This window comes from Notothenia rossii (assembly GCF_949606895.1).
Source record: "Notothenia rossii genome assembly, chromosome: 5".
Taxonomy (NCBI): Eukaryota; Metazoa; Chordata; class Actinopteri; order Perciformes; family Nototheniidae; genus Notothenia; species Notothenia rossii.
The window spans coordinates 38,175,153-38,198,555 of record NC_136903.1 but is presented as its reverse complement, the minus strand read 5'-3'; the positions used below and the strand labels follow the sequence as shown (position 1 = coordinate 38,198,555).

At 41.0% G+C, this 23,403-nt stretch overlaps 3 protein-coding genes across 7 annotated transcripts; all 3 read right to left on the bottom strand.

Moving 5' to 3' along the window:
• Positions 1-125: 125 nt before the first annotated feature.
• Positions 126-16,218, bottom strand: LOC307039596 (uncharacterized protein). Of its 3 annotated transcripts, none has more exons than XM_079681826.1 (3): positions 16,080-16,218; positions 5,703-6,330; positions 126-3,824 (listed from the first exon to the last, which is right to left on the bottom strand). In XM_079681826.1, exons 2-3 carry the CDS (start codon positions 6,264-6,266, stop codon positions 3,237-3,239), a joined length of 1,152 nt encoding a protein of 383 aa, XP_079537952.1. In that variant the 5' UTR covers positions 6,267-6,330; positions 16,080-16,218; the 3' UTR covers positions 126-3,236. The 3 variants fall into 3 exon arrangements, with proteins under 3 accessions (XP_079537952.1, XP_079537954.1, XP_079537953.1); XM_079681828.1 differs by lacking the exon at positions 16,080-16,218 and adding an exon at positions 7,624-8,129; XM_079681827.1 differs by lacking the exon at positions 16,080-16,218 and adding an exon at positions 7,716-8,129.
• Positions 8,283-11,984, bottom strand: LOC307039593 (protein FAM200A-like). The gene is made up of 2 exons (XM_079681823.1): positions 8,956-11,984; positions 8,283-8,450 (listed from the first exon to the last, which is right to left on the bottom strand). Exon 1 carries the CDS (start codon positions 10,840-10,842, stop codon positions 8,959-8,961), a length of 1,884 nt encoding a protein of 627 aa, XP_079537949.1. The 5' UTR covers positions 10,843-11,984; the 3' UTR covers positions 8,283-8,450; positions 8,956-8,958.
• Positions 14,403-23,385, bottom strand: LOC307039597 (uncharacterized protein). Of its 3 annotated transcripts, XR_013808266.1 has the most exons (6): positions 23,243-23,384; positions 22,086-22,239; positions 18,534-18,683; positions 18,240-18,395; positions 16,963-18,101; positions 14,403-16,163 (listed from the first exon to the last, which is right to left on the bottom strand). XR_013808266.1 is itself a non-coding variant. In XM_079681830.1 (5 exons), the coding sequence occupies exons 1-5, from the start codon at positions 23,267-23,269 to the stop codon at positions 16,108-16,110; spliced, it is 543 nt and encodes a 180-aa protein (XP_079537956.1). In that variant the 5' UTR covers positions 23,270-23,385; the 3' UTR covers positions 14,403-16,107. The 3 variants fall into 3 exon arrangements, 2 of the variants coding, with proteins under 2 accessions (XP_079537956.1, XP_079537955.1); XM_079681830.1 differs by lacking the exon at positions 16,963-18,101 and having other exon boundaries at positions 23,243-23,385; XM_079681829.1 differs by having other exon boundaries at positions 14,403-18,101.
• Positions 23,386-23,403: the final 18 nt, after the last annotated feature.

Genomic DNA, 23,403 nt, shown 5'->3' with positions numbered 1-23,403 from the left:
ATTTGCTTGGCTCAGGAGGGATTATTTTCTCAAAAACCAGGGGGTCATCTCTGGGATCAGAGCCATCATCTGTCAAGCGGTTAATGTTGCTTGTGAAATAAAAAAATTGCGTGTGAATGAAGAGATTGAATACAGTTCTTTATGAGGAATCTTGTGAAATTTTCTACATTCAAAACGTTCATCATCTCAACCAAATCTCACATGGATGTACATTGAAATATTGTGACGAGCCTCAAGCACACACCTGCCACACGTACAACACATGAGCACAAGAACTGAAGTGAAAGGATTACAACTGTTACACAAGCGCATGTGTACACACACACTGCTGTAGCAAATCACCATCTTTGACAATAAGGACCTCTACTGTTTAGAATGCAAACTGCAAAAGCACAGAGTTCAGCTGGGGTTCAGGTTAAAAAAGGAATGGAATTTAAAACAGCACATACATTATTCCCTAGTTCTCTCTCACAATTTTGTCTTTTAGTTCATTTAAAAAAAGGCAATTTTCACAACTCTAAGCAGCCATTACACATCATCTAGTCTCATGTATGGTACATGGACCATGCACACTTCAGGTAGAGCTGTAGTTGATGTTGAAAAAGTAATCCAGGCCAGTACAACACAGTGCATAGGGAGCAGAATCCAAATCCAAAATCGTCCAATCCATCGGAATTATTATTCAGCTCCGATTTTTCAAGTGATTTTATCATTTTTCGGCATGCGTATAGAATTCTAGAAATGTCAGCAAGAAGAAGTCCTGGCTGAGAGGAAGAAAGGGTCCAAAGTGTGGCCTCAATTCACGAAGAAAGATGACAACACTTCCACTTGTAATATCTGTACAAAGCTCATTTTCAAGTAATAGTAGTAGTTCAAACACCAGAAACATCTGTCCATACAGCATGGGCTACAATCCCAGGAAGGTATTGATTTAACATAGGTAAATTGCTTTGTTAAAACAGTGTAAAAGTTCAATTCATTAAGGAATTATCAAGAACCGGAATTAATTATGTCATTTGTACCAATACAATTATATTAATTCTTGCCCGAGTGCAATTATACGGAGCCCTGGAGGGTTCATAGAGAGAAAAATAAATAAAACGTGGCCACGTTTTACTAAAGCGTGCGCACAAATTACTAAAGCGTGCGCACGAGTTACTAAAGCGTGCGCACGATTTAATAACTAAAGCGTGCGCACGATTTAATAAAGCGTGGCCTCGTTTTGTGTGTGTGCGCGCACACGTGTGTGTGTGTGTTTGTGTGAGGGGCGTTTGGGTGGGGGGCGGCATTTGTTTATGATAGTATCGTTCGTTCCGGTGTACTCCGGCAGGACTATCACATCGAGATTAAGATTAAACGAATTTCTTTCACTTGGGAATACACATATAACTATGGAGAACCAGATTTGTGTAAATTACTGTTCGTGGTCATTTGAAAACAAATGCCGGTGGTGTCGGACACACACAAACACACCGAGCACGCACACAGAGCGGAGCTGAGCGTACACACACACACACACACACACACACACACACACACACACACACACACACACACACACACACACACACACACACACACACACACACACACACACACACACACACACACACACACACACACACACACACACACACACACACACACACACACACACACACACACACACACACACACACACACACACACACACACACACACACACCATGCGCCCCGGTGACAGGACATCTCCTTCATAAAACGAGGCGGAATACTCTGGTAGTTCGATGTGTGTATAGGTGTGTGTGGTTAAACGTAGCAGCCTCGATCTCTATTCAGCGGTTCTAATGAAGGGAAACACAGTGAAGTAAACAGTAAAAGGCACAGCTCTTTGCAGCTGGTGCTGCTCTTCTCAGATTCTGCTGAGTTACACGTTACTGCCTCCAGAGCCCTGTACTACGGAGCCAGTTCAACAGACCCTGGATATGTTCGATTTACCCGGCTTAACTAGCCCTAACAAACGCAATGTCGATAAGCGGTCCTGCGAAGCTGGTTATCAACTCAGTAAATCAACCAGGGTTTCTCTGACCGGCTGAGAGCGCGTTCACGTGAAAGGGACGGGGTTAGCAACATTTGACCAATCACAAACATGGAGACGCGTGCTGACAGCGCAGTGTCATACTTCATGAATGAATAGTGTAAATAGCGAATCCTGCTTCGTAGCACAGGCCACTGGTGCCGCAGAGATTTCATAAAGTGAAGGAGGTTTTCCTTCTATAAAACAGCTGTGGGCAGCAGATACTGTGAGTCACGGACAGGAATCCCTCAATATAAATAAAACAAGGCCAAGCTTTATTAACTCGTGCGCACGCTTTATTAAATCGTGCGCACGCTTTAGTTATTAAATCGTGCGCACGCTTTAGTAACTCGTGCGCACGCTTTAGTAAAACGTGGCCACGTTTTATTTATTTTTCTCTCTATGAACCCTCCAGGGCTCCGTACAATTAGCATGAAGCACTTTTGGAGATAATGGGCAATCTCAATAAAAGTTTTAGACTTGTTTTCGATTGTAACTTCCTGTTAAAGAATTTTAAAAAGAAAAACTGCTGAATTATTTCGACGATCATTTTGTGTACAATGTGCAACCATGTACAGTGGCCAACAGGTGCTAACGCGCTACAACAACCCACAACACTTCCATCAGGAGGAACTCCATGCAGCTTCAGAACCGATGCAGATAAAAAAACACAAATGTGCCAAAACACATGAAGAGACATATTCTCCAACCTGACAACACATGTCACTTTTTGATGTCCCCTGGTTTCCGTTGTGTTTGAGCTTCTTGCAGAGTTTCGTGTTTCAAGCTATTTTAGTAAACGCTGCGCATGTTTCTTCACATTGGGGAATGTTTTTCTAAATGCTGCATGTGTTGTCAAGTTAGTGAAAATGTTTCTTCATTGCATTTGTTTTAGCACATTTGTCTTTTTATATTAGCATGGTTTCTCCTAATGGAAATGTTTTGTGTCATGTAGAGCGTTTGCGCCTTTCGGCCACCATAACCATGTCACACCATGGGTGTTTCTCAATGTCGAGGAAAGCTGCTCCAGAGCCATTCTTGCCTCGCTTCTGAAGGAATTCACTCGGAGGTACATGTGCTACCAAGCAAGCCTCCTCGACATTGAGAAACACCCCATGTTATTTCAAAAGGGGACGCACATGTTAAACGGTTTATTGCTAATGGTCACTGCTGCAATGTGCTACCAGAGCCAGCTGTCTAGATGCTGCACACAGTAACAGGACTGTTCCAGGATGGCCGACATCTCCCCGTATCTCTCCTCTCTCCATGTGGGGAGGAGCCTCTCATTGTTGAGGGCCTGGAGCCGGGGCGTGCCCTCCCGCAGGACATGGTACAGACAGGGCCAGCGGCTCTGGATCCTCAGCCGGGTCCTCCGGTCCAGGGTGATTCCTCGCACAATCTTCTTGGCTCGAAGCTCGCGCAGGGCGGGAAGCTTCAGGCAGGAGAACACCAAGCCTCGACTGGGGGACACGTCCAGGAACTCTAGAGACTGAGACTCCAGAGTGTACGAGATGCCCAGGTTCCTCAGCGGCACCAGGATCTGTAGAGTCAGGGACTTCAGGTTAGGCAGGGACTTGGTAAGGTGCTGCAGCGTCGACGGGGTCACTCCTTTGAAGACCCAGAAGTACTTGAGCTCGAGGACTCGAAGCTGCTGGAAGTTGGTGAGCAGCGACATGGACATGTCCGACCAGTCGAAGTGTAAACGCATCTTTGAGATGCGGGGGCAGCTGTGGGTGAGTTTGGTCAGCAGCTCCTGGAAACTGGTCACCTGCCAAGTCAGACAAACAGGTCAACCATGGGTTAGTTTCCTGGAAAATTGTCTGTATATTGGTATGACCAAGAACACATAACTAGCAGTTCCAACATTTCTGACAAGCTGCCTTCTTGAAGAAAAAAAAACATCCACATTATCACTCCCAAAAATGATATTTATAGAATTTATAAAATCATCTGGTGGAAAGGGTTAGTCAGAAAATGAGCAAAGTTGCCAGATTTCTTTAGTGGTTTTGTAATATGATGGAGTCTAGGATACTTTTTAACGATTGGCAAGTTGACCGTGTTGTTTTAAACGCAAAATGGATACCGTGTATTTTTACTGCAAACAAAATCTACCTACAGGCACAACTAAATAAGCTAAACCTGAATCAAACCAAGCCCATCTTGGCAGCAGACATTTGAACTCCTAGCAGTCGCAGCAGAAAAGTGGAACCTATATCATTAACAATGGCCGCAGCAGGTAATTACACCATTAGTTACAGAGTGTTTGACAAGTCAAACGTCTGCAGTGAAAAACCTCCGTCCACATTTAGTTTCATGCCATATTTGTGCCATGGTTACGCACACCTCCTCTGCAGAGCTTTGCATATTCTCCATAGTTACTTTTTTTCTTTCAAGGACCCTACAAAAATGTGCATATATTGCACTCACACTACCTCACTGCATCTAAATGTTATATTTAGAAAACTGTAATGCACACTTTTACATAGTATATATGTTTATATTTGTGTATTATGAGATTGGTCTAAAACTGAATTTCCCCCTAGGGGGATCAATGAAGTGTATCTTTCATTGTGCATTCTTTCTCAGATACACAGCTCTGGAAAAATAACAATGTACAGGTATGAGTTTTAGTAAAATGAACATAAAAGGAATTCAACAGACACTGGAATGGAATGGCTGCCATACATCTAGAGATTGAGATTTATATTTTTCTGATGTTGATGTGTATACATTTACTTATTTCTATTTTTGCCTTAATTGTAATCTGTTTCATTGTATTTAAAGCTCATGTGAAATGCCTTGTTAATATGCTGCTTTCCAATTTGGGATCAATAAAGCATATCTGATCCTCTCTGGATCTTTGGGGTTCACTATTTTACAAAAGCCTTCAGCAGTTTGTATGGAAACATATAAACTACACATGAGACTTGTGCAACAGTGGAATGTGCATGGAGGAAATATCACATCATTATAGAATCATATTATTATATAGTTAGAATAGTTTGACATTTGCTTGTTTTTTTCAACAACTTTCTTCATCTAACCCCGTTTATGTTATGCACCATTATACACAAAAGCCAATTCAATGTATGTGTGAACCAGGCATTAAACCTGATTTGGATTAAGTAGAATTTGTAGTATTACTGTCAACCACAGTAGCTAAGCATTTTTAATTAATAGTGCAGCTCTACTAAGAAGCCTTTCCACTCATAATGGGATTCAAGCATATCAAAAACGTGTAAGATTACTTATTACTCATTATTGTTCAATTGTTAAATCTATAAATTGTGTGACACTAATCTGTTTATATATATAAAAATATTATTACCTCTTAAAGTGTGTATAAAGTATGTACAGTATATGTGTCTATATATATATATATATTTAAGTGGGTGTTTGGGTGTGTATGTATGTAACTATACACATATATTTTTATATTTTCTAAGTCTTGGGGACGGTGAAAAACGGCATTTCGATCTCCGTGTTTGTATCACACACACAGAGAAATTGATAATAAAGTTGACTTTACTGTCTTTTTGGTCATATTCATTGGATTGGGCAGGCTGATCAGGAACAATACTACAAGGCTAAAGCACCAGCCATTGTTTTAAGTAAATCAGTTTAATTAATCAGTGAGCGCAGTTACCTGGTCCATCTTGGTGATGCTGTCCTGGTGCGAGCTGGAGCTGGAGTGCACCCTGAGGTCCAACGGCTCCAGCAGGGTGAAGGTCCAGTTCAGGTCCAGGTGGCTGAGGTCTCTGCAGTGCACGTGGTCCAGCAGGTAGCCCAGCAGCTCGCTCCACTTGTTGCAGCGGTCCCCCAGGTCGAAGCTGGCTTTCAGCGTGAGCAGGCTGGCCCTGCGGGACACCAGGTGGTGGGTGTAGTGGTGGACCCAGGCTTTCCAGCGCTCAAACTCCCGGTTCGAAACCAGCAGCCCCTCCTGGCCCATGTGGAAGACCCCGCGCCGGGAGTAGTCGGCCACCCGCCACAGCTTCCAGGAGCGGACCAGGCAGCTCCAGCTGAGGCAGACAAGAGCACAGCTGCATTTATCCACCTCGTTCAGAAAGGACAGGACGTGCAGCTGGCACTCCACCGGCAGCAAGTTGAAGGGGAAGTAGTCGTCCGCTGCTTTCCTCCGGCTGCTGACAGGGACCAGGGTTCTTTTTCGTGGCGACATGATGACAGATGATGATATAATGTTGGTGGTCATTGGTGGAGGTCAGACTTTCCACCGGGTGGTCTTGTGGTCTGGCTTTGCCATAAATATATCCAGCCTTCGGGAAGAGATAAAGAAACAAAGTATAAACAGACAGGAAGTCATTTAAGATGCTGCAAATAAATAATACCCACTGGTTTGTGAAATGGTCTGTCTTAAAGCAGGCAATACAACATGCCTGAGGTCATAATAATCAGAATCTACCTAGCTTTGTATTCCTTATTTGAGGGTCACATAGTATTTGTTTAACAGTTCAATCCTTTTAATTTAGCCAAAAATAGCAAGCAAACCAACATGCAATAAATAAGTAGATAAACCATAACAAAAAAACACAATACAAAAGAAAACTGTAATAAAAAATAAATAAGTACAAATTAAATTCTAAAAACTTTTTTATTTATTAAGAATGAACCTCATGTATCCACTACAGCTCAGTGTATGCCCGGGAATTTGGAACACTATACCAGAACTCACAATATAATATCAGTTTCATTAACATGTGAAGCAAACACAGAGTGGTATTTAAACTCCACCTGTTGTCATGGCTTCAGTTCAAAGTTTTTTTTCTGAGGTACAGGATCAATATCATATATGTGGCTGGAGACTCAATCATACAATATGTGATCTCTTTAAGCAGGGGTCCTTTATGCAAACACTGAGGGGAACATTGTAGTCTCTATTTACTTACAAATACAACTGTAAACTTTAGTAAAAGTTGTTGTGGATAGTAACAAAGTACATTTACTCAACTACTGTACTTAAGTAACATTTTGAGGTAGTTTAGCAACGCATTTTCAGGGTATGCTACTTTATACTTCTACTTCACTACATGTTGGATACCTTTTTACTCCATACATTTATTTAACAGCTTACTAATTACTTTTCAGATTTAGATTTTACCCAATAGGCCTACTAAACATAAATCAACTATTTAATCAAAGTTGTCATATATGTGATATCCAACAGTAATTAAAAGTAGCTCAACCTTTACCAGCTGGGATGAAAATAATACACCAATGATCATAATCCTAAATAAATCAAAATATATGATTCTGAAATAGGCCATTACGTGTTACCAGTAGCCTACTTTTGATGCTGATTCTTTTGTACTTTTACTTAAGTAAGATGTTAAATGCAGGACTTTTACTTGCAACAAAGTATTTGAACAATCTAGTTTTACACAAGTTAACATTCTGATTACTTCTTCCACCACTGAGTAAACGTATAGTTGCTGTTATTAACAAATGCTCACTTTAATCACGGTATTACACTCAATTGTAATTGAATAAACACTACAGTGACATATCAGTGTGTAACATGACTCGAGCCCTCCTGCTTTGGGGACAGTTACCTTTCAGCTTCTGCCCAAACAACATCCCATAATAGATTCTCAGCCCCTCACCATCTACACTGCCGCCATCCAGACAACAGTGGAGTATTTACCTCTCAGTGGACCGGGCTCCCAAAAGACATCCTGTTAGAAGCTAACGATAGCAGATCAGAGACCAAGGAATATGAGATAAAACATAAATAAAACGCGTTGTTGCTGTTTTCTATAGAGTTTGCTTTGTATGCGAACGTATTAGTAAGTGTAAAGCAACGAATACACATCTCACTTTTAAAAAATCTGAAAATAACGGTGTTCAGTAACTAGGCCGGCTAGTTAGCTGCTAACAGCTGGGTTCTGTTGTTGTTTTTGTTGTGGCTCGTGATGGCGTCATCAAAATGCGCGGTGCTGCTCGTTTTTAACTACGGCGTTGCCCCGTCGGCGGAGTTTATTAATAAAATACATAAGATTAAAGCCGTAGACCAGGGTTCCCCAATTATATTTACCAAAGGGCCAATTTTTTTCAAGCATGACAAGCTAAGGGCCAAAATGCTATGTGTCACTAAAAGTTGTTTTACACTATGTGCAGATGTTACCTCTATTATAATTGTTGTAGTAGTGGCAGTAGTAATTAAACAAACCCTGTGTTGAGAGTAAAGGAAAAATGCATCCTTGAAACAAAATTAGACCGAAATCAAACATTTATTAACAATAATAATAAATAAATGCTTTAACAAATACAAATGATTTTGCTGTGGTCTGATGGGGCATAACAATAAAACAAAAATAAAAAACAACAGAGTGAACTCTGATCAAATAGTCAGACAGGTCCACATCCAATTCAGCAAACACTGTAACACACACACACACACACACACACACACACACACACACACACACACACACACACACACACACACACACACACACACACACACACACACACACACAGGGAAAGACAGGAAGACAGAGAGAGAGTTTCAGTTAGTTACTTTTATAATGTCGTACCAAATTCACCACATTATCAGTTTTAACATTTTTAAATATGTGTACCAAATAATATCAGGCTGTAAATAACAAATAGCATTGTTTTTTTTTTACTTTATTTTTAATATATTATTTTAATGTTGTATTCAATTTAACCAGTTTGTGGGCTGTTGTTAAAAGCCCTGCATTATCCAAGGTTTTTTATCTATCATATTAATAATTTGTTTTTAATTACGCTGCGTAGCATTTTATTTAGGAAATGAATGTACATATAAAATATAACTATAAAATGGTTATTTTTGTCTTAATAATTATTATACCACAATAGAATTGACAAATTGCAAAAATAAATTGATGTTGTTCACTCACCAATCAGTGAGAGAAGTGAGAGCGGCGGGATGAGGCAACCTGTCTGATGTTGGGCTTGTATTCTGTTGTGGCAATCCTGAGGCACTGTCCAAGATGTGCACTGGAGAGTCTGTTCCTGTCCTGGCTTTTGATAGCATTCATTGAAGAAAATCCTGATTCGCAGATGTATGTTGAGGGGAACATTGTGAGTAGGAACATAGCAATAGCTCTGGTGTTTTTGAAACGAGCTTGGGGAACCATGTTGATCCAAAAGTCACACACTGGTGCATCCTTGTGTTGAGCTTTCAGCAACTCAGAGCTTCCCATCTCTAAGACCTCCATCTGAAGAGCTCCCTCTTCTATGGAAGGCACCAGCCTTTTGGCCTCTCCAGTCCACTGCCCGTCTGCTGACACAGAGAACGGCTGTCTGAGGAAGAGGATGTCACGTGAGATTTTAGGGGAGCTTTCAAATCGCTCCTTGAAGTTTTCTGCCAGTTTTGACACAAAATCCTTCATTACTGGATCTTCCGGCATTTCATTCTTCTCGCAGTGCTCACGCAGACGTGGAAAGTGCAGCTTCCTCCCATGAATATCTCTCTCCAAAAGGTGCAGCTTTGACCGAAAAGCTTCAACCGCCTCGTACATCTCAGCAACAGTGTGGTTCTTGCCTTGCAGCTGCAGGTTAAGGTGATTTAGATGAGACATGATGTCACACAAAAAATGAACATCTGCTATCACCTTGGTGTCAGTTAAAAAGCTCAAAAACTCATGGGCTTTTTGGCCCTGCAGGCTTGATAAGAACGACACCAGTTCATCACGCAGGTCGCACACCCTCTCCAACACACGGCCCTTGCTCAGCCAGCGAACATCGTTGTGTAGTAAGAGATCCTTGTGTTCAGAGGACATTTCCTCTAGCAACGATCTAAAAAGGCGATGCTGCAGACTAGAGCTCTCACGCACAAAGTTAACCAGTCTCGTCACAGTATCCATCGTTTCTTTCATTTTTCCACACAGTTTTGCGCACAACACTGATTTGTGAATGATGCAGTGAAATGTCAGAAGCGCCGGGTTAACGGCGGAAAGCCTGCTTACCAAGCCTTTGTGCTTTCCAACCATCGACGGAGCCCCGTCGGTTACAACAGAGACGATTTGACTCACATTCAAACCATTCTTTTCGAAGAACTGTGTCAGCTCGTGGAAGATTATTTCCCCGGTTGTGTGCCCGGGCAGAGTAAGCAAACACAGTAGCTCTTCCCGGAATATCTTCCCATCAAAAAATCGTACGAACACAGACAGCTGTTCCATGTCGGTTCGGTCACAGGAGGAGTCTATGGCTAAGGATATAGCCTCTGTTTTCTTCAAATCCGTGAGTAGACTGGAAAAACACTCCTCCGCTAAAACCTCTACTCTTCTGGTTGCCGTGTTAGCCGACAGCGGCACCTGCTTTAATAGCTCTACAACCTTTTTTTGTTGTTTTTCATCATGATTTAAAACTTCATGAGCCATGTCTATCGCACACCGTTTAATTAACTCAGCATCAGCAAACGGCTTCTTGGCTCTAGCAAGCGTCCAAGAGACGTGCAATGAGGCAGCTGTTGCGCTCTCTTGTGCCGATGTTGTTTTCGACATTGTGGAAACAGAGTGCTTGTATGATGCAAGCAAACCTGCTATCTTTTGTGTGCGCTGGTCGGATTTCTCTGGATAGTTAGCATTAAAACTGGCAGCATGAATAGAGGTGAAGTGCCGCTTCAGGTTGTCTGATTTGATTACAGCTACATTCTGCATGCAAATCAAACAAGTCGGTTTAGCATTGACGTGGTCCGGTAAAAAAAAACAATACTTCTCAGTCCAGTCAGTTTTGAACTGACGGTTCTCCTGGTCTACCTTCCTCTTCTTTGCGAATTCCATCCTGGGTTTGAGTTATCCACGGCCCGTTAGTGTCATGTTGGTCAATCGCTGGGTTGGGATGACAGGCGTCTAGCTGGCGAGCTATTGTTTATATGTTTTTGCCGCTATTCCAGGTGGTGACGAGTAAGTCAAGCGCGCGCGAAGCACGTCTTGCATATGCACGCGATAAGGTCATGGGTCAGGTTTACGAGTGTCGACGGAGGTCAAAATAAAGCGAAACCGCGGACATTTTATTTTATGTTTTTATGTTATAACAAGTGAATGCCAGTAGATCAGCGCGGGCCATGCTATTGCCTCTCGCGGGCCGGATCTGGCCCGCGGGCCGCTAATTGGGGTTGGCTGCCGTAGACTGTCAGGTTTGGAAAAGGTATTCATGTTCTTTACTTGAGTAAAAGTAACCTACTAGTAACACACTGTAAAAACACTCAATTTCAAGTATAAGTACCGCATAGAGAACAGTAGCCTACATTAGTAGGCCTAAGTGTTTAATTATGAGTAGGATCCATACAGTCTATGGTAGGATCACAGTCTATGAGTAGGATGTACTGCAATGGAGTAGAAGTACTCCTCGAAGAAAAAACTTTAAATATATTGAATAATTTTAAATAATTTTAGAGCAAAAGGAGCACATCTTCACATTTGAGAAACTGAAAATATCAAATATCTTTAAACACAAAACTTGCAAATTTCATGCCAATTAATTATTTGTTAACCCACTCATTGTTTCAGTTACTTAAATATTGTTGTAATCATATTTTAAGTATTGCGTGTCAAAATGTGTATTTATAAAGTAACTAGTAGGCTAAATAAATCTGTAAAATAAATATAGTGGATTCAAAGGTACAAAATGTGCCTCAAAATGTAGAAGTATAAAGTTGAATAAAACAAAAATAATCGGATAAAGTACAAGTACCTCAAACGTGTAGCCTACTTAATTACAGTAGCCTACTTAGTTACTTTCCACCCCAGTAAACTGTTTATAAGAAGAGTAAAACGGTAGTTTTTGCCTGGATAAGCCTATACCAAGAAAGAGCATTTTACTAATTAATCACTAGGCCTACAACATTTTAAAGAAGACCATATTTATATTTTGTGTTTAAAGATGTTAGGCGTATGGAGCTTAATCTGGGCCAAAAGTTTTGCTCATTCTAAAAAATAAAATGTATTTGAAAGTTCAAGTTTTGATCCTGAACTTTGAAAAAATACAGTAATGAAATAAAAAATAAAAGAATTGCTATGCTGAATCAAAAGTAATATTCAACCTGAAAACAATTTTCAAATACTTATTTGTAGTCAAAGTTCAGGATCAAAACTTGAATTTCCAAATACATTAGATTTTTTCAAATTTAGCAAAACTTTTGGCCGAGATTTAGCTCCATAGGCGGAAATGCGGCAGACTGCGCCCTCTTTTGCTGTGAAACAGGCTGTGAGGAAAGCTTCTTTTCATGGTTTAAGGAAATATTTAAGCTTTATAATTCATGTTTTTCAATATTTTTGGTAGGCCTATATGTACTTGACATTTCTTTGAAGCTCGACCTTGCCTCTTTTTTGTATAAATTATTATTTTTTGTAGTTGTGATGCATTGTTCACCAGTAGATTGCATTCTGAGTCTGCAAGGCTTGGTGAAACAGAGTGGCTGCCTTGTGGTGTCATCCTGTTTCCTGTTCTGGCATCCTGTTCTGTGGGGTAGCTTGACGTTTCATAGAGGGTGCTCAAACATGTAGGGTTTCCCATGAAGGTACCGGGCGCTACAGTTGAATTTTCTACTGCAACAATCCCCAAATGCAGATACACAGTACACCCGTGACAGTTACAATGAAGGCTCGATAATCAGCTCACAGCATATAGGTGTAAGCAGGCAGTAGTAAGGGTTCGAGTTTTAAACTGAGCTCTATGGGGGTCTTTGAAACTAACGCGTGCGCACGCATGCACGCGCACACACACTGAACACTGAAACTCTCACACACACACACACACACACACACACACCAGTAATAAGGGGTTACTATTTAAAAAGAATTGCAAATGTATTTGGGAACCTATCCATGTGAACATGTTTTGGGGGTGGGCCTCAAATCCTCTAGGGGGAGTCTTTCTACTGAAAAGGTGGAATCTGGGTGATACATATCTGCTGAAATATATTCCTTCTAAACACATCTAAAACCTGTTAGCAATAACTATCTCTTAACTTGATGAATCCACAACAAGTAGAGCTTAAAGTATTTTTATTATTTTTATACATTATACAAAGCTTATTTGTATAGGAATGTCACTGGTGTTACGTGTTACCAGGAAGAAGAGTAACACCAGTGACAATTTGGAGAAAACACTAACATTTTAACAAAATGGCTGCAATGTGTCAGACCAAATATGGCTTCAGTCAATATCAAAATCGTTTAACTCTTCAATACAATACATTTTCCCATTCAAATGTTCAGCCCTAGGGCTATGAAATTGGTAACACTAATGACAGACTTGAAAGACGCACGTACAATTTGAAGATAAAATGACACCTTTAACAAACAAAGTAAGAAGTATCTGACTTTCCTTATGTCTTTGTCCACTGCACTGTCTCAAATGATCTCTTGTTACAGGAGGCACTTCAGAGACAGTACATTATTTCAAAATAAAAGCGTTTTGTGTAGCAGTAACACCAATGATGTAATTTTGGGTGACTGAAATGTATTTGATATTATTAATAATTAGAGTCTTGTTTTTTTACCATTTCAGTGTTATATAATGTTATGTAAATATAAATTAGACATATTTATTGAAAAAAAATGTTTTAAATTAAAACTATAGGCTCCACTTCCATGTATGATCAAAGTGACAAGGCAGTTCCTTGAACTTGGCATTTTAAATAAATTGCAATTTATGTATAAAACCATTTTTTATTTAGTACAATTGCAAAGACAATCTCTATTTATTCAACATATATAATGAATGTGAGTGTTAGGTCAACGTCATGTATTTTGGTGTCTGCAAAAGTAAGTGACAGTACTTCCACCTTTTCTGTAGAACGACCCAGGGGGGTCCGGGGGCATGCTCCCCTGGTAAGATATTTTTTTAATTTTGGAGTTAAATGCATCAATCTGGTGGATTTTGAGGGGAAAATAAAGAGATCTATGGAAGATCTATGGAAACACCCATATGAAACAGATGCCACATCATGTAGACAGACAGCGCAGCGTTCCCAGATAGCAAAAAGTCATTGAATCAACATTGAGATATTGACACGCTGAAGATTGTGCTCAACATTGATGTCAGACATTGAAACAACAGTGAATGTGCTCGCTATGATCAGCATTGAAACAACATTGAATTTTCAACCAATCCCAACAATGAATCAACCTTGATTCAATTACGATATGACCAACATTGAAAGAATGTAGAATTGGATCAACATTGATTCAACTATATAATGCGTTGCATTATACATTGAAACAATGTTATTATCAGATTAGAAAAAGTCATCGAATCGACATTGTGATATTGTCACGCTGAAGATTGCAATCAACATTGAAAATAAACTAAAATGAACAAACAAAAAAAGAGCCCATTATTTATTCAGTTATTTATTCAGATTTAATGATATGAACATCTTGTAACATCTTTTGTCCACAAGCTTACATTTCTTATTTTTTTTTTACATTTTGTAACATCTTTTGTACACAAAACACTCTCTCTTAAAGTCCCATGTCATGCTTTTCTGGTTATTACCCGTCCCCTTGTGTGTTATGTAGCTTTTACTGCATGTAAACGGTCTGCAGAGTCACAACCCCTCAAAGTACACCCTTTAGCGAGTACAACTCTAACACAGAAAATACCTGTCTGTGCTGCCTTGTTGGACATTTCTCTTTTTCCATTGTTTACATCCTCAGTAAAGTGACGTAACGGATTTCCACACACACAGCCGGCTGTGAGAGTGTGTGTGTGTGTGTGCTCAGCTTGAGTTCCTCTGTGTCTCGCAGACCTCATGCCATCATCATCTTCTGTTTAAAGCAGCTTTGCTAGACGTTGATAACATGCATTCTTCACATGCTGAAGATATGGATTTGAAAAAATGCACGTTTTGCAACATAAGACACGTTAAGGACATTTCTTGACATAATAAACATCTAGCAAAGCTGCTTTAAACAGAAAATTATGATGGCCTTTGAACACAGATTCTGAGGATCGTTTCTGCTTCTGCTTTTATCCATCAGGTCAAAATAGGATTCACACACCTAACATCATTGTGATATATCAGGCCTCAGCCTCTTCAGCACATCACAATCAAAGAATTTAAGAATAAACAAATATAACAATTACAATCCAGTGCCTCTTGTCAACTGGCAACTAACAATTCCACACATTTCAATTTCACAGGCAAATGGGACTTCATGCTTAAAAGGACTGCATGTGCAAGCATCTACATACAGTACATTGAAGTTTTACCTGATCACTAACAATGAACTTGAACAGTAGAAATACTGGATATGCCCCTCTTTTGAACTGGCAACTTACACATCCACACATTCTTTGATTCTCTATTTCAGAAGAGAACTTATATGCTTAAAATGAAATTAATGCTGTGAGGTCTTACATGAGCAATAACCACAATGCACTAGAACATGCGAAACATAGATTAAAGTCATATCTGGCTTCCCCATTAACATTCACAGCAAAAGCTTTGTTTTCCGAGACCTTATGCGCTGCGAGCATCGAGAGCCAAGCTCGTAAAAGTCTGAATGGTTTCAAAGGTATACCTGATCTCCTTTGGATAATCCATGTTCAGTGCATAAAGTAGGCCGAAGAGGTATGCAAAGGCAGTAGAGAGGTCTGTACATATCCACTGATTCTAACTTTAGCACCAAGCTACAAAGTCTTAACATTCAGCTTGTGGAAGTTATAATTGCAACTCAACAGCACGGCGGCTATCACCCACCAACCTTGTTGTGCCGAGTTCTATAAAGAAGTATTTTCTGACAAAGAACACCAGACAACAATGGCCAGCTGTATCGGGTTGGCTGTTTCTCAAACAGCGCTGATATTTATTTTTAATTTTGGGTGAACTCATCGCACTCTGGTTCATGAGGTGAAAACATCTCTGGGCTCCAAATAATCTTAAATCTTACACAAAGTGTATTATGCATAAATGATTAGCATAAGCTATAAGGTCATAAAATGTTTAAGCTACATTAAGCAATATTACTTGTATTGTGTACGTTTATTTCCTACAGTTAGTGTTACTTACCAAACACTCCAGAAGAAACTTGGTTGTGTCATCTCGGCAGGCCTCTCAGTGCTGCTGTCTTTCGTGAGACACAATGTCGGATGTCTAAGGAGTACCCAGTGGAAACACACAAACATATCAATTAGTTTAGTGCCGTAGAGAATTTATACAAAATCCGACGTTCTGTATAGTAATGAGGAGGATAAAGAACAGGTCAGATCCCAGTAGCATGCTTCAGTAAAAGACTGGCAAAACAAAACAAAAACTCCAATCCTGCGGACAATTTTAATTTCTACTTTTCCAAATTAAAAATACTGTTATAGTTCTCAAATTGCACCAACTAAGAACACCAAGCAATGACTTTTAACATCCATTTTTACTGAAGCCTTTCCATCAAAGAGTTTTTGCTCCTGCAAATGTTAGGCGAAAGAGCATTTCATATTTTCAAACGGGGGGAAAAGGGCTTTGGTGGACCCGGCTCCGGCCATTTTCTCCTCAACTTGTGCATGCTCTAAGGCATGTAGGGGCCATTACGGGCCCTACACACTGCGGCGTGCGTTGCCGCTTCAACGCTTCTGCCCATTCACTTTGAATGGGGTGACGTCATGATTCGCCGAACTGCATTGTGGGAGCAAAGCGTAGCTTCTCTCGCGGTGCTCGCTGCAAAAGTAGAGCAATGTTCTACTTTTGACGCCTCGACGGAGGCGTCAGCCAATCGAATCATATGCCAGTACAAGCTCTAGCCAATCAAACCGCGTGCTTGTGTGTCTGGGGCGGGAGATTCATGTGATTGGTTGTTGGTCGAGTTTCAGCCCCCCCCGCCGGCAAGCGACAACGCACGCCGCCATGTGTAGGGGCCGTAACGACCTCACTAATCACTAATATATTCATAAACTAAACATACCCTTTACTATGCCAGTGAATGTCACTATGTTGGCTTTATGAGTTATCGGCATATGATCCGACAGAGGGATTTTTCCTGGGCAAACAGTGCAAAAGTTCTCAAGAGGTATGAGGCGCTTTGGCAGTGTCTCCATGTTCTGCGGTGAACACGCATCCGTTGACAGAACAGCTGGCAATTTCTTGTGGTCCAACAAGTAAAGAACAAGTGATGTCAAAGCGGCTCCCTCAGGTGGATAGAGAATGTCCTCAGTACTGTGGCCTTCAGGATCAGATTCAACAAAGGTCTGAAACACATCACTGTCTGTACTTCGGACCTTTAGGAAGAGTTCAGGTCGGGTCTGATTCAAGTGCCATTTTGCTATGGACTTATGAGCACAGGAATTCTTTGGCTTTGAGCATGGACACTGCCAAGTATTTCTTTTTATGTCATAACATACAGACACTCTCCCTAATCGCGAATAATATGAGGTGCATGTTTAAAGTACTGACACATAAACTCTTGATGCGCCACTGCAAAATGTCACCACTTTACTCAGTGGGCTGTTTTCAGACTCAGCTTTCTCCTTTCTGACTAGACACTTTCTTTTTGTGTTGTCAGAAATCCATTTCTTCCCAACCATATCTGACAGAACTTCCTCCTTCAGTGTGACGTCTGGTTTGGATGAAGTAGGACAGTATATCAGAGACCTAACATGAATACACTCAAACCTTAATAAGTTACTTCTTCTGGAAAATTCTGATGCCTGCTTGCAATTTTCAAGCTCACAAACAACTTGGTGGCTGTTTCACCAGGTGAACTTCTGTACATGAATGGGGTTTCTCAGCCCAGAAAATGTTTTCCAACAGCAAAAATGCCCTTTTTGAGGTCTAAGCATTGGGATGGAAGATGGTGATTAGAAGTAATATCAGGAACAGATGATGAGTTACGTCGATCCATGTGGGTCTTGAGGTTTTTCATATATAATTCAGTTTTACACAAAGGGCATGTTGTCCTTTTGGCCCTTGACTGGACTACTTTGCTGCGACTGATGGCTTGGAGTGGAGTGGAGGCTACAGATGCTCTGGCAATTTGGGAGGCTGCAGAGGTGACAGGGTAGGCTGAGGAGGCCACCGTGGAGGCTGAGGAGGAGACAGTGGCGGCTGGTGGGGAGACAGTGGATAGATTACATTATAGCAGTATAGTTGTATAATACATTTTTCCCATGTTTTGTTTAAGTTGTCTTTAGGGGGAATACGGTTATGACCATTGCTTCTGTTGTGTTCAAGTGCATCACTTACTCTGGCGAAGCGATCCAACGCTGCAGGCTGCTGGGCCAACGGTGTAGTCTGCTGGGGACACAGAGGAGACTACCGTGGAGGCTGTGTAGGAGACAGTGGCTGCTGTGGAGGAGACAGAGGAGGCTACCGTGGAGGCTGAGGAGGAGACAGTGGAGGCTGGTGGGGAGACAGTGGATAGATTACATTATAGCAGTATAGATGTATAATACATTTTTCCCATGTTTTGTTTAAGTTGTGTTTAGGGGGAACAAGGTTATGACCACTGCTTCTGGTGTGTTCATGTGCATCACTTACTCTGGCGAAGTGATCCAATGCTGCAGGCTGCCCCTGCGCACTTCTGAACATGTTTCAGAATAGTGGGCTGGGTTCTGATCTCCCCACAGTAGCAGCAGTGGAAATGCGAGGATTTGCAACACACACCATTGCACCTGTACATTGTGAATCCTACAAAGAGAAATCCAGTTTACAAATAACTTCATTCTTAAAGAGCAACTTCCAGGTTAAAGACACCTGTGAATAAATGTGTAGGAAAATGATGAATACACTAGATTTTCAAAAGAATATACAGAAATATACACTACAGTGACATCTGGCGTCGTTTTTGTAAGACATTTTCACTTCCGCATAAAAAAGCCTCGGCACGTGACCTCCCGCGTGTGACGTAACATGGGGGAAACAAGGGGGAGAGCGGCCGGTGTAACGTATTAATAAACATGGATCCCAATGCTAGTTTCGACACAGAAGACACAGAAGAAGTTCCATTCATCCATCCATCTTCTCCCGCTTATCCGTGGTCGGGTCGCGGAGGTAGCAGTTCCAGCAGAGAGCCCCAAACTTTCTTTTCCCTGGCCACATCAACCAGCTCTGACTGGGGGATCCCAAGGCGCTCCCAGGCCAGAGAAGAGATATAATCCCTCCATCTGGTTCTAGGTCTACCCCTTGGTGTCTTCCCAGCTGGACGTGCCTGGAACACCTCCCTAGGGAGGTGCCCAGGTGGCATCCTAACTAGGTGCCCGAACCACCTCAACTGGCTCCTTTCGACGCGAAGGAGGAGCGGTTCAACTCAGAGTCCCTCCCGGATGACCGAACTTCTCACCTTATCCCTAAGGGAGACACCAGCCACCCTGCGGAGAAAACCCATCTCGGCCGCTTGTACCCGCGATCTCGTTCTTTCGGTCATGACCCATCCTTCATGACCATAGCTGAGGGTAGGAACGAAAATGGCCCGGTAGACAGAGAGCTTTGCCTTCTGGCTCAGCTCCCTTTTCGTCACAACGGCAGTGACAGAAGAAGTTGAACATGAATATTCAAATGCATATGACGGACCACAACCTTATAATTATGAGCCTGCTAGGCGTCCAAGAGACCAGGAGCAGCCAAGGATTAGAAGAAATAACGGCCATCGGAGAGAAATTGAGCTGTGGTGTGAGGAGAACCAGTGGAGAACTGGGCAGCTATCTTGGTGAGTGACCGGCGTTAGCTACAGAATGTTAGCTAACGTCACATCAACATTGTGAAGTTAGCTATCATATATCAGGCTATAACTAAAGTAGCATTGATAATATAGTAACGTTACTGGCAGGACTGTTGATACTGATCCATAACAGAAACTAATGCGCAAGTATCAGCCGTATCTCGCGTTACCTAATGCAAATCCACACTACGGTGCTGTGTACCGGAGGAGAGACGCGAGATACGGCTGATACTTGACGATCTGGCGGAGAAAGGTTGTGGAGCCTCCGTTGATATGCCGTTGTAAATGGCTTGATGGAAAGCAGGTGTGTAGTCGGGGAGGGTGCACAGCTGATTGCAGCAGGTGAGTGGAGGTTGAGCCGGGAGCCAGGAGTGACAGCCACCACGCACACACAAACCACACAGACAGGGGGAAACAAACAAACACAAAGAAGACGGCTGGAGCAGTACAGCCACCACAGTGTTACCTAATGCAACTCCACACTACGTATTACGATGCCTTGTACCGGAGGGGAGAGAGAGAGAGAGCAGCGAAGGGGGGGGGGAGAGAGATGTAATACGGTTTCCTGATAAAGCTGTGGAGAGTATGTGCTGCAGGGAGGTGGATGCACAACGCACCCAGGAACGAACGCTAGCTCCGGTCCTTTTCCCGTGAGGTAAACTGTGGACTCGATGTCCTGACAGGCTGGTATTTGTGCAACCTGCACAAACACAATACTGCACCATGATTACAAATGGTGAAATACTAGGGATGTAACGATATACCGAATATCGCGGTAAATAAACTTCCCAATACCGTTTTTTAAAAAAAAACACTTTTCTTTTTTTAAACACTTTTTTTTTTTTAAACCTTTATTTAACCAGGTGGTCCCATTGAGATCATTGATCTCTTTTTCAAGAGAGAACTCTCTAACATGGCAGCAAGTAGGTTACAACATGAAAATAAAACAGATAACACAAAAGGACATCGTATTTACAGGGCTACATTTACACACCTCGAGACATTGACAAGTATCAACCATATATTTATATCTCGCCCTGTCAATAAGCCTGGCGTTAGACTTTTTCGCTGTCCGGCGATGTTATGCCGTGTGTGCATGCACCTCGTGGGACGCGCACAGCGTAAAGCAAGACCTCCCAGACATGTATTGATCTGTACGGCAAAGTACGGTTTGGAAACTATATCATTTCCTTTTGGAGGGCATGCATAACACGGCATAACAGCAGAGCCTGGCTGCGGGGAAACGTTGGCGCTGTTCCGAGTTTGTTCTGATCTGTCAAAATGACAGACTGCTTTCAGATTTTTCCGTCATTGTTAAATAAAATATTCGGTTAACGCGACCACTGGTGTCCCAGCAACATCAGTACCAAGCGACAGAGTTTTTTCCAGAGCAGGGGATATTGTAAATGCCCAAACATCCCAGCTTATAAATACCTGGAAATGTGGACATTCTCATATTCCTAAAAACCTGTCTGATGATGCTGAGTGAGTGACTAGTGAGTTTGAGTTGAGTTACTTGAAAAGCTAAAGTGAAACTTGATTTATTTTATTGCAGGGTCTGATTATTAAATGTCCTTGTTTATTTGTGAGATGCAGTAGCATAAAGAAAATGCTTACTTTGTTTGGTAGTACTAGTAGGTAAAAAAACACTGGTTTTCTTGTTCCAGTCTGTTACTGTCACTTTGTTTTTGACACTTTAAAATACTGCTATCCTACAAAAATGCGGTAAAAATCAGATTTATTATGTAATAAAAAAACATTTTCCGAGTAAAAAAAATGTTTTATTGAAGAAAAAAAAATTCTGATTTTTTCTTTCTTCCCTTTATTATTCAATATCGCGATAAATACCGTATCGTGGACTTGTTATCGCGATATTATCGTACCGTGAGTTTTTGGTATCGTTACATCCCTATGAAATACAATGTAACACTACCGAAAAATACCAGCTCACTAAAACACAACCGCTCAACTCAACGCAACTACTAACTATACCCGCGGTCAGAGAGCGGAGATGTTTACCCTTTGTGATGTAATATGACGCGTTTGACGTATGACCTTAAAAAAAAGCCGTTTTTAAGAGCAGAGCTCAAAATTGCTCCTTTCCCTCTGAATTCCTGCCCTTATGTCTCGTAAAACATATCAAATCCTCCATTCACTTTTTTTAATTGTAATTTTCAAGCAAGTTTAAGCATAAATGTAGAAAAAAAACCCCTGCAAGATGCTCTTTAAGGCAATATAAAAATGTAAACTGTATTCAACTTCACGTGAGAATAATATTAGTTAGTAATAGTTAATTGGTTAGACTAACTAAAATTGGTCAACTATTTGTACATTTTGGAAGATCTGCAACATTTATTTAGATTAAGAAATACCTCCATGTTTAACAGCCGTTCTTCTATGGGTCTGCAGATGTGCCACAATATGGCCATAGTCCCCCACCTTGCTGCAGAATGTGCACTTGTACTTATTAGGGCCTTCACAAAGGGGTGTTAGAAGGGCATCCCCCTTGTAAACAGTTGGGTGAATCTGGAAGAAAATTAGGAATTGTTTACTATTCAAACTGTTTTCATTTGCACTTTCAACAGTAACCATTCATATCACATAAATGACAGGAAAGTTTTTGAATGAGCTTTGATATTTATATTTTAATTGGATTGCTTATTAGTTTATGCAGCTCAAGGGGTCACATAATTTGTATAATATAACTAGTGTTTTTGCTTATCGATATTAGGTAGTTTTTATTATGTTACATTCTTTAACCTGTCTTTAATACTGTTAGGTGAGCTATTAAGCATGTGTTAGATGACCAGTGACTCTTCTCTAATCATATTACTTTACCACATTTCTGATGATGCCATAACTAATGTTACATAATTATAGAAGACACATCCGAAGTGTTATTTTTACATATTGATTAGCAGCCGACATTTACTGAAAGGATGCGTCCGTCTCTCGTCTGGTTCATTACAACCAGTAGTTACAAACCGTTACAGTTTCAACCTTAATCAGTACCGCACATCTTATTACTCAATTCAACCAACCAAGCTAGCCATGTTGTCTATCCGAATCCATACCATATTATTTGATTAAGTTACAGTATGTAGGGCAGGCCTACTTATATTTCCAAGATAATACAAAAGTACACAACAGTACACTAGCATCATGCTAAGTGCTGGTTAGCATCACAGCATATACGCTAACCTTAGGTCAATTAGATAATCAGCTTTGGTAACACAAATCAGTATTGTTACCGAGCCTGATAATCTATTGACCTATCTAAGCTTAACGTTATTACAACAATAGAGTAGGCCCGGTTGCAAACGGGACTATAGGCCAACGTGTTTATAGCATCATGCTAAGTTAGCATTTAATACCACAAACATTTTTACCACATACAACTATTATTTACTTTATTAACGCTTAACGAGGTTGGACAGTCAATGTTGTACTTTGATAACGAGACAATTGTGTGTTAAGAAAAATGACATTACAATAAATATAAACATGCATCTCTGGAAAATACCATTACCGCTGTTTCAACGTGTTGTTCGGCCATCTTGAAAGAATGAATGACTTCTTCTGCGAAGATTTATAAAAGCAGCTGGAATCCCTTAAGTTGCATTACTGCCACCTACAGTATGTATTTCTGCTGAGTGTCATTATTCTATTGGATATCTATAGGATCCTCCC